The sequence below is a fragment of the Thermobia domestica genome, chromosome 16, assembly GCF_964235325.1.
Source record: "Thermobia domestica chromosome 16, izTheDome1.hap1.1, whole genome shotgun sequence".
NCBI lineage: Eukaryota > Metazoa > Arthropoda > Insecta > Zygentoma > Lepismatidae > Thermobia > Thermobia domestica.
The window spans coordinates 66,891,799-66,909,126 of NC_137469.1; the positions used below are offsets into that span (position 1 = coordinate 66,891,799).

Below are 17,328 nucleotides of genomic sequence, written 5' to 3' on the forward strand. Positions count from 1 at the left end.
ATCATAAAAAGTGACCAAAATGCTATTTTTTTCAAGAGCTTAGCTCTTTGATTATATTAGTCTTAGTGGCTTGCCTTGTATTATTTGTTTTATTCAGTACTAACGATAGAACTAAATATTGTGCTTGTTACTATAAAGCAATGATACAAACTTTCGTATGCATTCAGTATTCTTCTTTGGAAGTGGTCTCTGACTGTTTCATATCATCACTGATCATTGCTTTAACTTTGCTTCTGTTAACACATTATACCATGTAAGCACTGAAAACATCTAAGTATACCTTCTCGCTGGTTTAGTGGCTCCCGCACGTGCCATTGGTGCACTGCTCCTGAGTTCAATTATCGGTAGAGAAGTATGAAATGCCTGGTAGTGGTTCGGATTTCTCCGTAAATTGTGAGTCCATGTCTCATATAGCCTTGTTGTTGAAAAGGGATGTGAAGCTAAACTTAAAGAACTAAACCAAACTACAAAATAAAATAGATTTGACTAGCAGTGATAGTTGTGCGCTTCGGGATAAATAATAAAGCTTCGATAAACTTTGCTACTCCTTTTGAATAATTACCATATGTTATTTGACATTTTTTTCATTGAGAAAATATATCTAGGTACGTCTGTTATATTTATAGCAAAAATTCATATTTCACTTAGCATTTATGTGAAAGCAAACATAAGTCTGAAGTGTAAGAATTCTACATGAACCCAAATCGTAAATATAAATATACTGAATGCATATGAATGTTTGTAATACCCACCTCCACGCTTCTTGAGGAAGATATGAATAAATCTTCTGCAATATGTCAACACTTAATCTATCTTTTTCCAGGTAGCAAATTATAGCGAATTTAACATTTTTTACTTTTCCTTTAGAAAATCTATAAACTTGAGAGAAAACAAAATTTGAGAAAAAGTCATAATATCTGAAGAAGATTTATGAAAATGTATGTTTGCTTAAAAACTATTTTATGTGAAATTGTTGCAAAAATCTAGATTATACACTACTTATGAACCGGGTTAATACAAAACAACTTATTGTTAATGATAGCTAACAACTATATCACTCTTGTTATTTCATTCTGTCTTCAGGGAACACAGAGGTGAGTGTCTCAGTATAAATAAAGCTGTTGATATGCGCCTTATACGTATTAAACTTATTATACTAGGACTCTGTAGACACTTTAAATGGCATCAAGATAATTTAAACACATCAAATATCAATAGACAGTTGGACAACTGCGACAAGAAATTACAATTTACATTAACGTATAATATTGGGATTTTTAACAAATAAGTATATGACATTTTTTTTTTACCGCGTTGCATAAGTTGAATTGAACAAATATTCTCACTTTATAGGTAAGATTCTCAATTATTCTCAATTATGTGGCACTTCATCTGTAAACAGATCAGAGTAATCGGATTATGATTCTGTTCATAAGAGTACTAAAATTGAGGGTCAAGAGTATCTAGGATCGTGTATTTTCTGTTTTAATGTACGTAAAATGTGCATAATTAAATGTTATAGTTCAGTATAAATGCTGAGTATTATTATAACGGCAATAGAAAATTAGTGTTTCATTATATTGTTGTAATAATCTGTAACAGTTGCAATAATGATAACTTTTTCCTGAAGGAAAAAAGAAGTAACATATATTTCTATAGAAACAAAATCGATTTTTTTTTTATCACATGAGTGAACTGAGTTTAGATTTTTGTCCATAGCCATGAACAAAAGTTATTTGTGAAAATCACAGTTGTTTCTAATCCTTATATACAAAAAATCAAAATTTCTCTTCTTCTGGGATATTTGGTTAGGAACTTGTAGTGAATTTTGATGAAATTATATGGTTATGATATGGAAAGAAAAATCTATTTCTTTATATACTTTTACCTACTTCCTAACCAAATATCGCAGAAAATATTAAGCTCTTGAATCAAGTTTTACAAATACGTATGGCTTGGATAGGAAAGGTAAGGTAAGTTAAAATGGATTTAAGCTTGTTTTGCATTTAATTGTAAGTAGTAATATATAATTCAAGATTTCACTTATTCTTTATTACAGTGGTGACAGAACCTCCTAACGGATTAAAATTAAATCTTCGAAGTACTTATATGAAGATGCGTCCTCAAACTTTGGAAACGTGTGATCATGTAGCCTTCAAATCTCTTGTCTACGTACTAGCATTTTTCCATGCTGTCGTGCAGGTATGTTAAAACTAAAGATTCAAAAAATGGTATATCACTTAATTTATTAGTTAATTACATGGTTCCGGATACAGCAGTGAACCTATTTTAAACTGAAAACAAAACTGAAGCATTGAAAATCTGTAAAGTTTTGGAGACAAGTTGGCTAGTGTCTGTGTTCATCAAAAATAGGAAAGCAATAGAATCTCTTCCTGTTTATCTTGTTTGCAGATAGATAAATAGATATATCATATGCCTAATACACAGAGGAACGAATACTCACATACCTAATATTTTAGGCAAGGTATGGCAGTTAAAACTTTTGACCTCCAAGTTTTAATGCCATGCCTTGTCTAAAATATTAGATATGTGAGTATTCGTTTCTCTGTGTATTAGGCATATGATTATTGAATGTCCTAAATATTCAGATATCGGAGACGATTCAAAAGGTCGAATGATTTTAGTTACGTAATGAGAGAGAACTTTGTTTTCATTTTTCCAGTTCTTGCATTTATTAGTGAAACTGTAATCGTAAATTCAGGGTTCCCACTCGTCCTGGAAATCCTGAAAAACCTGGAAATGCCCTTAAAAATGCATTTCTTTCTTTGAAATTTAGAGAAATACTCTATGTCAGATTTCTCGTAATTATAATAAAGATTTTAATTGCCATTTTTGTTTGCTATTCCTGTTTTTGTGCTGAATAATAATTTGTCATGATCCTGCATGTGTGGGTGGTTGTAGGCTTTCTTTCTCCCAACAGAATGGTTGGCTGGGAATCCTTATTTCTTCTTTCATCCACTAGTTTGTCAACCCATTCTTGGATGCTGTCTTCACTAGCATTATCCTCCAGAAACTGTGCATTGTACCAGTATCAATCCTCCATGATCAATCTATTTTCGCAACAGTACTTACTCTTCAGTAAAATTTCGTATAAATGCTATTTGAGACAAGTGAAGTCTTGCTTTACTTTATTGACAAAGTCAAAGCTATCCATAGAACAGTTTTGCTAAAAGAAAAAAAGATTATGTGTATAGATGAGAAAATCACACAACTCCATACTCAGTCGAAAAACTTCTAATATAATTCCTTTTTTGTTCCTAATTATATCTGTCACACTGTCACGCAATGAAGATGTCATGTACGAAAATTAGATTTTTGTTGTTTGTAAATTTGTTCGGTCCACAATTAAAATGTCATGTAGAATGAATGAAAATTCGTGGATTGGGTGGATGTGGGTGGATCGGGGGGCTATAAGGGAAGCTGGGAGGCCACCAAAAAATAGCAGCATCTTATGCTCCGCTTTCTGTATTTAATTATTGTGTATTAGTACTGTACTTGCATTAATATTCAGTGCATAGGCTACTGTACTTTTCATTTCATTGTTATGAGTTTTAAACCTACAGAAAACGGAACAGTTGCAATTCTGTTATACCTTCCTGTGTCGAAGTCCTGGAAAATTGGCGATTTGTCCTCAAAACGTCCTGGAAGGTTTTTTTTTTTAATAATAATAATAATAATAATAATAATAATAATAATAGAGTGAGAACCCTGATAAATGTTTTATTTGTTTCGTTTAATAATTCTTTAGTATCATTTCATGGTTATAAATATTGCTTTATTTTAAGAGAACTGTCTTAAATTGAGGTAATATGGTTTATGCCTTATACTGTAATGGAAATTCGTACCGAGTGCTGACTCCCACCATTAGCTCTCCAATCGGTTAGCCAGATGGTTAGTAGTTCGAATCCTACTTTAAACGGTTACTGAAAACGAGCAATAAAATTTCAGTCAATCAGCTATACTTAGAAAAATACAGCTAAGCACACGAAAACAAATCTATGAAACTTTTGTACTATATTTTCATTACGAAGATATTATTGAGTGTTATAATGATATTTACAAATCAGTAAATTCAACAAGTTTATTCGAAAAGTCTTTACATCAAGTTTTGTTTTCGGTTTGAAACTCGACCTAACACAGTTCATATTCTCATTATTATGTTGGAATAATTCTGTTATGTGATTAAAATAAAAGCTTTGATTCTGTCCTATCTATATATTAAAATGCTAGGTTTATAAGCTTGTGGTGAAGAAAAGTTTATATGTTTATGGCTAATACTTTTGACAATGTCTCGGGAACCACAAGCTCTAGAAAGATGCCGTTTCCACTGATCGATTGCCAATTTTCTGTAGATTATTCAGTTCTAATTGAATATTTAAAAAAAATGGCCGTTATTTCTTTATTACATTTTTTTACGGGTACACTGGAAGTATTGAAATTTTAAAAAGTAAAGCACCATACGAATTATATATTCCAACACCACATACTTGTATACGCGGCTAGTATATCTCTTCGGCGTTTGTTTCACGGCCAAATGATAATGAAAAACGAAGGATAACCATTTCTCCTGTCTAAGATGAATCTTTATTGTTTGGAGTGTTTTGCCCAATTAAGACTATATATCACTGACATTATAATTAATTATGTGTATAATTAAAGGGCCTTTACTTGTGTTTTTAAAGGAACATGTACAGATGTTGTGAGGAATGACAAGGAGATTCATGCCCATATATGAATGGTGCGCTGTGTAGAGAACGCAGGTTCAGCTAGTATTGTAATTGAAAATTGATCTTGAGCATTGTCATTGGGGAGGAAACTTTTCTGTCTAGTTTGTATTATTATTATTAAAGAAATAAGGTGAATATTTGTTTTAAATAAAGCATTTTTGTTCTTATTATATATATATATATCTTTAAAGTAAATTTAAAAAAAAAAAGTTTTTTTTTTTTCTTTTCGTTACTGTTGAAATACTTTTCTTTAGGAACGAAGAAAATATGGTAAAATTGGGTGGAATATAGCATATGACTTCAATGAAACAGATTTTAATGTCTGTGTGCAAATATTAGACACTTACCTGACCAAAGCCCATCTTGCGAAAGATCCTCGAATTCCTTGGGGCAGTCTGAAGTATTTAATTGGTGAAGTAAGTACAATAAAATTTATTATATGCCTACCTAGTATTTGAGATTTAGAAAAATACGTTAATATTAGCAGTTGCTTTTTACATATTGTCCACAGAAAGAACAATTTTGGTTATCACATTAAATATAACGATATAACGAAAAATGTAGAACTTGAAGGGTCTCTCTCTCTCTCTCTTTTTTTTTTTTTTTTTTTTTTTTTAATTATTATCTATCTGTAAACTACAGTAATGAGTCTTAATATTTTCATTAGCGGTAACTTTTGCATGATCTTCGTATTCATTTAGAAAGAACTTTTACCAGCTTGTCATTCTGGAACAAGACGACTTTAACTTAGTAACTGAAGCTTCCAGAGGCCATATTTTACTTTTCTCACTATTATTTAATTCTTTTGTTCTTCTATTGTGTTTAAGAGTGATTATATTATATGTTTGTTCAAGCATCTATATCAACTAGTAATTACATAAATTCTTTTGAGTAATTATATAAATGGTAAGATACGTATCTAAATCAAAATATTATTTTAAATTGATAACTAATTTAACGATTAGACTTCACGGAACGCGCATGGAATCCATCATAGAAAATCACTAGCAAACTTTATTCCATCGAGATATGCTTTTTGGATCGAAAGATCCAATTATATTTCAATCAAAATTTTCTTGTACGCCTTATATGTGGAGAATTACATGTAGTGTAGCCAAACCCAAACTATCACTTAACTCAGTATGATGTGCTTATTCCGTAGAAAATACGAAAACTGGATTTAGGGGCCGTTCAAAAATTTTGTGGCCCATGATTGAAAAACTAATTATTGGCCAAGACCACAATCTTCTGATGCATTTTTTGAATCATTCCTAAAATTCTTGGTCAGATCAAGCTTGAAATAAGTATAAGAAAAAGTCAATATTAACGTTCAATAAATTAGTAATTTATTTTCATGATTTATAATAAAGTTGAATTAGTACATTAGTAGGTAGCTTCTCTTCTGAAGAAAAAAAAAAAAAAAAAAACTCCAACTTTTGAATATGTGCCATTTTCCTCAAGAATTTCTTGACATCTTTTGAGGCTACATATTCTGTTAGCTTTTGTCCAATCTTATATGGTGACGTCGTCTATGTTTCCCTTCAATGTTTAAAGTTCTTCTTTCATATAGGTAGTCGTTGTACACAGTCCCACTTTTTAGATACTCACCAAACAGTAAACATTAGGAGCTGACTTACCTATTAATGATTTGAGTCTGTGGTTCCACCGTTTAATAGTATTATTCGTTCTGTGCTGTTGATTCGAGCAGTTCCATATGAAGATGTCAATATCGGGATTGTTTAACCATTGTCCTACAAAATAATTTAAACACGTCTCAAGTCTTTGGTCATGTGGTGCATCTTCCATAATGGAAAGCCACCCAACATTGACATCATCTACAGGGAGAAATGCTAAAGCAGAAAACATTATGAAGAGAACCTCACCTCTGGAACTGATTTATAGTCATACATGAATCCGAATTCCTGAACCTTCCTCCACAAGTACTGATTAAAATGGAAATCACACCAATTAATGTGCATTTCCGGCAACAATGTTCTTAGAGATGCTATTGTGGCTTGTTCGAAATCCAATTTGATTAATTTCGGATTCCAAGCATTAATATTAGCCTTCACCAGACTGAAAAACCTCTGATATGTTGTACTATCTCTTGTTGGTAAGAAACCGAAAGTAGGGGATACATGTAGGTTCTGCAGACACTTTCCCCCTTCCACCCCCTAACTACCAAAAAAATTATGAAGCCACCACTGACTATTGTACTTTAACACAGAGGGATAACCCAAAGTGAGATTGAATATGCTTTTATGACATTTAAAATCATAAAAACTTACATCTAAAATTACACTACACTACACTACACTATACATAATTACACTTTTATTCTATCCCATAATACCCCCAAGCTAATGTATTTACTCCATCTCTTAATATATATCTTTTATCATCTGAAGAATCTAATGCTAGCTTATGAACGGTTATACTATATATATCGTGCTTATAACTCCTAATGAGGTTTATGTCTTTATACGTTTTAACATTTTTAAATAAGCTCTCTTTATAATCATTAAACTGCAACTCTTTTGATATTACAGCTTTAGTTACTCCTTTAGCTTTTTTCTCTTCTTTATTTTCTACTCTATAAGCATACATCTTTGATCTCAATCCAATAAACTCTGTCATTATCTTACCTTTATTCTCATCTTTCATCTTACCTATTACTTTTTTGTTTATTAGTGGTAGTCCATATATGTTATTTTCCTTGTATTCACTCGTGTCAAACTGGTCAACTATTTCTGCTATATCTTTGTAAAAGTCTTCAGTCTCAATATCATATATAAAGCTGTCAGCATCCATATAGCATAAATCTATATTGTTTCCATATTTCGGCTTCATCGTGTTATAATGAAAATCATACATTAACAGTTTTGATAGTTCTAATACACTCATACCAACATATATTGGCTTATTAAATGTTAATCGCTCTTTTTTCATATGTATAGTACATAAATTCTCTGTAAATATTGTTCTGTAATCAAAATTAGGTTTTGCAATTAATTTTTCTACTCTTTCAGGATCACATTCCAATTGTATGGGTTGCCTCTTTCGAATATTTTCCATTGTTTTTCCGAATACCGAGTTATTCATGAGCTTATAAAAATCTTCTTCAAATTTGTTTTTAGCTTGCGTTCTCGTATTTGTATTTAAATCAATGTATTTCTTTAACCAGTCTGATTGTTTGAATTCTAATACCCTATGCACTTTCTTTAATCTCATTCCAAGTGACATATATAGTTTTAAGTTCCTATAGTGAATTACATATCTTTCCTTATTATAAAGTGTCGTTAGTAGTTTTGATTGTTTAGATTCTGGTGGACACATATTTTCTGGAGCTAATGGTAAATCAGAATGTTTGTTGTGTAAATACTTCGGATATTCTAAATCTACTTCTAATATGTAACCAGTTTCTGAATCATCTGGAATGTTCATTATATCTATGTAAGGTTTAATCCACTTAAAGTCTTTATAAGGCATGTATTGACTCATAGCCCATCCATATAAGTTGTTTGCGTCTAAATATGCTAGGTATGTTGAACACTCATCCTTATTATAATCTTGCATATATTTGTTGTTAGCTTTTACATATCTTTTACTACATTGTGAGATTCCTCCTCGTATACCCTTTTCTAGCATTAGTATTTTATCATAATCAGTTAACATTTCTAAGTTAATTTTAGTCATCTTTAACATTGCATCCCACGATAAGCCTGGTGCTGTATAATACCATGCAGGATCTAATCCATATGCCTTTAAACACACATCTCTAAAGTTTTCAAATATATCTGTTAATTGAAGAACATCTGTTTTGTTATAATGTTCAGTTAAGTTCCTCACTAACTTCAGATCGAATTCTTTACAAACTCGTACATGAAGCTTATGACGTTCAGGACTCATTTTTTCTCCTGTTAATCTGTTTGTAAATTTGTCTATAGATAATGGAACAGATTCTTCTAATTTTTCAAATGAATCAACATAATCAAATGGATAATCACCTTTAGTATTAACTAGATCAAGCTTATCAATCGGGAAAAACTTTAATGTTTCTCGAAATTGTTCTGGCTTTAAATTACTAGTTAACTCTGCTAAACTATTTGGCATAAATCTAAATGAATCAACAAATCTTAAATTTATTCCATCTTTTTTTGGTCCTGCTTTTACATATTTTTCATATGTTATATACCTTTCTTCATTGTTTGCAATCAGTTTAATTTTCTGTGTATCATAAGCTAATTCCTTAATAAACAAATGCGTATCATAACCAGTTAAATTGTGAAGAAATACAGGAATAAAGTTGGGATTTTTATAGTTTAAATTGCAATAACTGTGAGCTGCACCTCTAAACTTTCCAGTTAAATGATCATGATCTTTTACTTTTGCTTTATTTTTATTTATCTTATACAAACACTTTTTTAAGTCATGCTTCCATCCTTTTATCTTTTCACTCATATCATCTCTATCCTTATAGAACTGTATTTTCCCCTTTAATATATTTATTTTTTTATTAACGGCTGGTGGTAAGTCATTCAAGTTTTTCTCACATATATGACAAGTATCCGAACTGTTATAAGCTTCTATTTCCTCCTCACTAAGCGGGGTCATATCAACTACCCTGTTATATATTTCCTTAATTTCTATTGCTTCCTTTTGTAACATTTCAATAAATACTTTTGCAGCATCTGGACCTATATAACTAAGAGGGGCTTTATAGTCCCCATTTGAATATTTGACATAGTAACAAAAACTCATTGGTTCATGCTTTTGATATTTTACTGTTTTACTACAATTATGCTCTATTTTTAACTTACATAAGATGCATTCAAAGTCGGCAATTATCACAAATGGAACTCTTAATGATCGATTATAGTTTTGAAACTCTATTTGATTGTCGTATGGTTTTGGAAGTTCTATTCTAACAGCGTCATGCTCTTTACAATATAGCATATGGCTTTGCAACTGCTTCTCATTTCGAAAGTGCCTCGTTAAACATCTGTCGCAGAAGTATAGTTTTTCCTCATGTTTTGTCACTTGACTTCTTATTAATCCTGATAGGTTTTTTATCCAACAAAAATGACTGTTTTTTTCATCTTTTACATATAATAAATTGATATGAGTTTCCTGCTTCTTTTTTTGTGATTTGAAGTGGATATATATTATAGTTTTTGTCATAGCTGTAAACATTGATGGAAATATTACTTCTTCTTTCAAATTTTGGAATATCTTTTAATTGTACAGGAAATTCAATGTTATCGCAATACTTCTTTTGCAGCTCATTAACAAGCTGTTTATAATGTGAAGGTCTTTGATACTGAGAACATCTGTCTATAGGTTTTAAATAGCTTGCAATAGAATACAAGAAACATTTGTTGTCTTTATTTTTAATATTAATCACTGCTTTCTTATCTTTAATTGGTTTAGGAAGTTCAATATAGGAAGAAGCTCTTAATGGTACATACTTGTTTAATCTGATTTGTAAATATTTAATTTGATGCAATATCATCCTGATCCTCTACCTTCAAACTCTTCCATTTCTCTACGAAGTTTTTGTTTTGCATAAGATATATATTCATTTAAGTCAGTTGATTTTAATATTCTCTCGTTTGATGTTTTAAAATTGCGCTCTTGTATTTCTTTATCTTTAATATAGTCACAAATGAAAACGAGATTTACTTTAACAGGGTTGAATTTTAATTCCTCTTTGATTTTGTTAATAGCAACTCTTCCACTTGTATCTAAAAATTTTATTGGATCTTTATATCCACCTATGTTTTCAACTTTAATAGTTTGTAAACGCTTCTTTAATGCTGTTTCTTCTAATTCTACTTTTATAGGTATACGTGTTGGTTTCGATTCTTCAATTACTTCTTGTTTAAATGGGAATATATCTCTAATCTGTCTTTTGCTTTGTTCATCATCATATTGTTCAAGGTTTATTAGCTCATGTTTTCTTAATCGGGAATATTTTTTGATCCCCTTGTCTTTACATTGTCGTCTTAACTCTACTACAGTAAATTTACTATAATTACTCATCTTATTTACTATATAGAAAATCTTACTACTCAATTTTTATCTTCGCCGGATTATTTCTGTTCATTTTTGTATTATTTTTACTTCCATATATCCTAATACAACGCTTAACATTGTACACTCCTGCCATTGTCTACATATTACGCGTTGTATTAGAACACGACTTTGATGAGAATAACCCATCAAAGTCACATATACACATATTAAAATTAAATCATTTTTGTAAACTTACTCATCATCATCATCATAATCATCACTACCATATTTATATTCATCATCACTACTGAAATCAGATGTTTTTTGTTGCATTATTAATAATTCTTTTTCCTTTAACAGTATTTGCTTCTCTAATAGTGCTGCTAAGAGTTGAAGATCATGATGAATTAGTTTAAGTCTATCATGTAATAAATCAAATTCTTTCTCCATATTTGTTATATAGAAAACCAACAAAAATGAGATAAATTTTAAAAATCTAAGAATAAAAACGAACATGACTAGTGCTAAGGAAATATTATCTTACAAACCTATATTTGATTGTGTATGTAAACATTTAGATATTGGTGGTTATAATGATGAAAACAAAATAAATTTTAGCGTGTCCATAGGTATGTTAGATCATTTGTTCAAGAAAGCCACTAAAGAAAAGAACTCATTTCTCATACAAAACATTTTATATGCGAACGTTATGAACTTGTCTGATGAGATATTAGATTCACTGACTGATGAACAATGGTTATCTATAGGTTATGATGATTATGAGGAGGAATATAACTATAATCATATTACAGAAGACTTCATACGTAAATATCAGGAGAAAGTTAATTTGAGCGAAATATGTTCATGGAAAAAGTTATCAGAAGAGTTTATAAGAGAATTAGCTGATAAAGTTGATTGGGAGATTATTTCAGGAAGCCAAGACTTATCAGAAGACTTTGTAAGAGAATTTGCAGATAGAGTTGATTGGAAAGAAGTATCGTATAATCAAAACCTATCTGAAGAATTTATTAATGAGTTTATAGACAAAGTTGATTTTGATGCTATATCTTATGGAAACAAACTCTCTGAAGCCTTTATACGAGAACATGCAGATAAAGTTTCTTGGGGTGCTTATCTGGAACTCAACAATTATCAGAAAACCTTATAAGAGATTACTCTGATAAAGTAGATTGGGAAATAATTTCAATATTTCAAAATTTAACAGAAGGATTTATTGCAGAGTTCAAAGACACAGTTCATTGGCATAACATTTCAATTTATCAACACCTCTCTGTAGAGTTTATACATTTATTTAGACATTATGTAGATTGGAGAGTTATAATAAGAAAATACCGTAATAATTCCGATTTAGGTAGTATATTGAATTTAGCATTCGATGCTACAGCAGATGGTTTGTTTAATGTTTAACTAATTACCTTTTATGATTATTATATCATAAAAGTCGTAACCTTAATTATCTTTTATGATTATTATATCATAAAAGTTGTAACTTTAATTATCTAATATTAACCTTAATTATCAGATAATAACCGATCATATAAACAATCAATTTCTTTAATCAAATCTTCTTCTGATAAGGACGTCCAAAAATCATTACCCTTACCTTTACGAATATCTAGTTCTTGCTGCATTAGGTTGAATAGCTTAATACTATTAGGATCTCTAAACTTTTCATATATTATTACATGGTTCGGATATTTTTCTTCTGCTTCATTAAGAGGCTTATATAGACTTCTCTTTTGACATCTGATAGCATAATAAGGGAAAGGATCATTAGGTTTGTTCTTCTTGTATATGATTAGACAATTATCTTTTGAATTATCGTTTGTATATGGTGCTGCAAAATCTTTTAAGCCCTCGTTTTGAATCTTTAATCTCTCCATTGTTTCTTCTATCTCTTTTACTCTTGATTGCAACTCTTCTTGGTTTTCTTGAATCTGCTTAAAATTAGAAACTAAATAGTCTTCGATAATATCGTAACATTTATAATAGAAGTCCTGTGAAATCCAAAAAGCAATAGCAAGAAATACTTTTTTTATAGACATATGTTCCGGAAATAATAACATTTGTTTCTGTATCTCCTCCACCTTTTACTAGATACTTAGAGCGACCCCTATGATTATAGGAATCGGTTATTTTTTGATCGTAGTATTTTATTAACTCTTGTGATTCTTTATTTTTCAGCCAGTTATCAAACCTCTTACCACCACTCTGACACAACTTAGTAGCATTGAAGTATCCTGTACTCTTATCTATAATCAATTTAAAGTCACCAAAAATACCATACCAATAATTGTCTTTAATCTGTTCATAACAAATATCATTTAAACTAAGAGAATTATCCATAGTACTCATATTTATTATATAGAAAATCTTTATTTTTAACTTTATTTTGTTCATTATCCTTATCTCATTCAAACTAGTCTTTTATGATTATTATTCCATAAAAGACAACATTTATATTTACACTACAACATTACTTTTATCTATCCAACTATTATGTGAATCATCAAATCCTAACCATTTAACGTATACTTTGTCACCTTTCTTTCTCAACACCTTTTCCATCAAGTATTCATCTTTGTGTTTCGTCTTTAATAGTTCTGGTTCGTAAAATCTACCTTGCACATCCTCTTCTTCTAAATCTTTAATTCTATATGTAGGCGGATTAGATGGAATAACTTCACTAATAACAAATACTTCTATTGACAAATTAGGTGTATATCCTTTTTCAAATAACCCTTTCGATTTACTTATACGAACATAATCACCTAATTTGTATTTGGGTTTAACACGCTTATATTCTTTCTTATACACTTTCTTCAATATTGTTCGCTCATTCTTCTTATTAACTTCTATAGGCTTTAAACCAATTGTTCTATGTACTCTATTATTATACTCACTAACCAATGTTGGTAATATCTCTATCCATTTATAATTCCCTTGTGTTGTGAACCTTTTTCCACATGTTTTGTTTAAGTGTTCTATTGAATCTTTCTACAACAGAAGCTTTCTTACCACTATAGGTTGAGTAATGATTAATCTTATTTACCTCCATCAACTTTTTAAATTCTTTATTGTAAAACTCTTTACCTTGATCAGTTTGTAAGTTACTAGGTTTTCTCGTTCTTAATATGGATTCGAATGCTTCTGTAACATTCTTCCCACTCTTATCTTTAACAGGAACAGCAAATGCATATTTTGAAAACACATCTATAATCGTTAGCAAATACTTATAACCTTTATTTAATTTGGAAACACCTTTTAACACACCACTATCCATTTCCACAAGATCTGCTTGCCAAAGATCATCGATACCTTTTATAACTACACTTAATCTGTCAAAGTTTTTTCTAGATGGTTTGTGAATTTCTTCTATAATGTCTTCTTTAACACCTTTACCTTCTTCTAGTCAATCGGGCTTTTTAACGAATTGAGTTTTAGTAACACCACATACAGAACAAATACCTTTCTTTAGATATCTTCCATTCTTTGTTTATTCTATCCTAATGGTATCTTCCTCCGTATCTGTCAATTTCTTACACTTAACACAATACATCATCATTATTTATTGTATAGAAAATCAACAAAAAAAAATAATAAAATTTATCACTACCTAATACTATACTTTTAACATTATCATCATCATCACTTGATTCGTTTTCACCTCCATCTTCTATTTCTATATACATAATAATCAATAATAACTTACCTTCTTTTAAATCAGAATCTTTGGTTGGTCTAATTGTTAACTGATCATGTATATTAAAGTGTAATGGAAAACTTTCAACTAAAGCGTCTTTTAAAAATAGATCTATAAGATGTTTATTAAGGCTTGATTCTATATCCATTAACCTACCTCTATAAAGAAATTTGTAGGCAGCAGCTAAATTATATACAAAAAAGGCTGGTTCCCAAGATCATCTTCTGCCAATCGACATGGTAATTCAACAATTTCTTTTCTTGTAAGTAAATTAAACTCTTCTTTCACTGATTCAAGCTGTTCTAATGTTACAACATCTTGTTTATCAATAGCATTAGATACATTAACCAATCTTTTATTCTTAAAATCAACCCAGGATGTAAAAACTTCTCTAGATTCTTCTTTTATACTTTTAATGTTACCAAAAATATCCATATTTATTATATAGCAAACGTCCTTAGGAAAGTTTTCTTTCTATATACATTACAACAAACAATAATTGACCTTCTTCCATAGCTGAATTTTTATTTGGTTTAATTGTAATTATATCATTCTTGTTAAAGTTAAAAGGTACATTTTCGATCAAAGTATCACCTAAATATATCTCTAGAAAGTATTTATCCAAACTTAGTTCTATGTGCATTATTTTCCCACTATAGAGAAATTTGTAAAAATTAGAAAGATTGAATATTTTAAAGATTGGGTGTTTAACATTCTTAACTCTCAATCGATATAATAAAGGTATGGTTTCTTTCTGCATAATCAATTTAGTAGTATCCATTCTAGCCTTTTGAAAATCTTCTTTCTTTATATATGTGTCTTGTAACGTTTCTAATGCATCTTCAAATCGTTTTCTGTCGTTCTCTAATTGAGCTTCTATTGACCTAAGTTGACTTACGTTAACAACATCATTTAAATTCTCCAACAATTTTAATTTTTCTTCACTAATATCAACATTATCTTTTCTATCTTTAACATTACCAAATATATCCATACTCATTTATTATACAGAAAATGCCCATCCTAATTTTTCAAAACATTTCTTTAACATCTCTATTTGTTTAGATGAGTGTTTAAAATCAATATCAACATGAACATCGTGCTTTTTCAAAAAATGGTACAAAACACATTTTAAGTTAATAAACAATACTCTTTTCGGATACAGTTCTTTAAAGGTTTCGTATAAGTTTTCGAAGTCGTTTATAAGTGTTTCTTCCATATGTCGTAAGTTTAATGGTTTTTGATCGGTAAAGTGATAGTGTATTAAATAAACATCATCATAATATTTTGTGTATTTGTTTTTCTTTAGTACTTCTAGAACATATTTTGTTGATATTAAATCTTTTGCTATGTCTCTAAATTCATCATTTAACACCTTGAACACATCTTCAGGAATAATTCTATCCTGTAAAGCTTGCAAACGAGATAACTGTAACTTAAATCTTTTTATAGTATCATACCATGGTTTTCTCACACAAGCAGCTCTCATTCCTTCATTAGTACTAAAAACACAACCATTCGCTACAAAACAATCATCACAAATGTGTGTACTCCTACATTTTGTTAATGACTTACTACCACAATTACAAACATTTTAATGGTCTATGGCCATAATTTGACAACATATCCTTTAAGGTAATTATTGGATATAACTTTACCAACTCTTCTTCCGTGTACAAAAATTTAGGTATTAACATTTTCCATAACTGAACAACTGTATATGCGTTGTTTTTATCTTTTAAGTCTATCTTACTAACATCCCGAAAATACCAATTAAATTTATATTTAACTAGTTCATCTAGTTCATCTTCATGCTTCTCAAAATAATCTAAAAATCTATTGTGTATAGCTTCCATATTTATCTTAAAACAAAACTTTTATGAATATAAACCATAAAAGTACTTAAACTTAATAATATTTAATCATTTTTAATCATATACATAACATCACTAAAAGAATACCCTTGATTTAGAAGATTTAAAACCTTAACACAAAGATTACCACATATAACTGAATTAAAGTCTTGTATTCGTTCGTCATTGTAAAACAAGTTTTTGGTACCAAGATATTGTACTAGTTGTTTCGGAGGAACACCACCATAAGAATCGAACACGTACTTTATCTTGTTATCTTTCCAATAGCATATCCAATGAGTACCAATGTTTTCTGATTTATCGAGGTTAACTACACCACACTCATTTATATAGGGTTTTTGTGGAAGTTCATCACTCATAAATACACCTCTAAATCGTTTTATCTTTAATTCTTTAACCAACCTCTCTATATCGAAATTGGTCAATGGTTTTATTTTTTTGACTTTTTTGGTTTACCTGTCCCTTGGTTTTCTTCCATAGCCATGTTGTGTCTTTTTTGTTCTTCTAGTTCTTGTTTATTCTTCTTAGCATCAAGTACAGTTTTAGTAATCGCTGCTGCACCACTTGCTAATGAGCCAACTGCTTCTAAAGCTGCTAAAATGGCTGGAATTGTAAAGATAAAACCACCCATATGCTCTTTCTTAATCTTTTTCATTTGTGCAGTAGTTAAACTTAAATCCATTCCTTTACCTTCTTTAATTTTCTTAGATTTATCACTAAGTTGTTTCTTTGTTAATACATGATCAATATTTAAATCCTTTAATTCGTTATAAGGAACACTAAACATACAACCTTTAATAGAACACATCTTCCTATTTATTTAAGAGAAAATCTTAGTTTGTAAAAGTACAGTTGTTGTAGCTTCACCAAAATCAATTAAGGAATCATTCTCATCTGTTATCCTTATCTCAAAATTGTCAACCTTATCTTTAGATATAGGGAAAAATAATGGATAAGTAGGCTCATA

General features: G+C 29.9%; 1 protein-coding gene across 5 annotated transcripts in view; it reads left to right on the plus strand.

The window, feature by feature from the left end:
• Positions 1 to 17,328, plus strand: part of Dhc98D (Dynein heavy chain at 89D) — a 608,487-nt gene that overhangs the window by 503,208 nt on the left and 87,951 nt on the right. For all 5 annotated transcript variants that reach the window (XM_081742517.1, XM_081742516.1, XM_081742518.1 and 2 more), the window contains exons 72-73: positions 2,060 to 2,202; positions 5,003 to 5,164. In XM_081742517.1, coding sequence (XP_081598643.1) covers positions 2,060 to 2,202; positions 5,003 to 5,164 — 305 coding nt within the window. The remainder of the gene's footprint in view (positions 1 to 2,059; positions 2,203 to 5,002; positions 5,165 to 17,328) is intronic.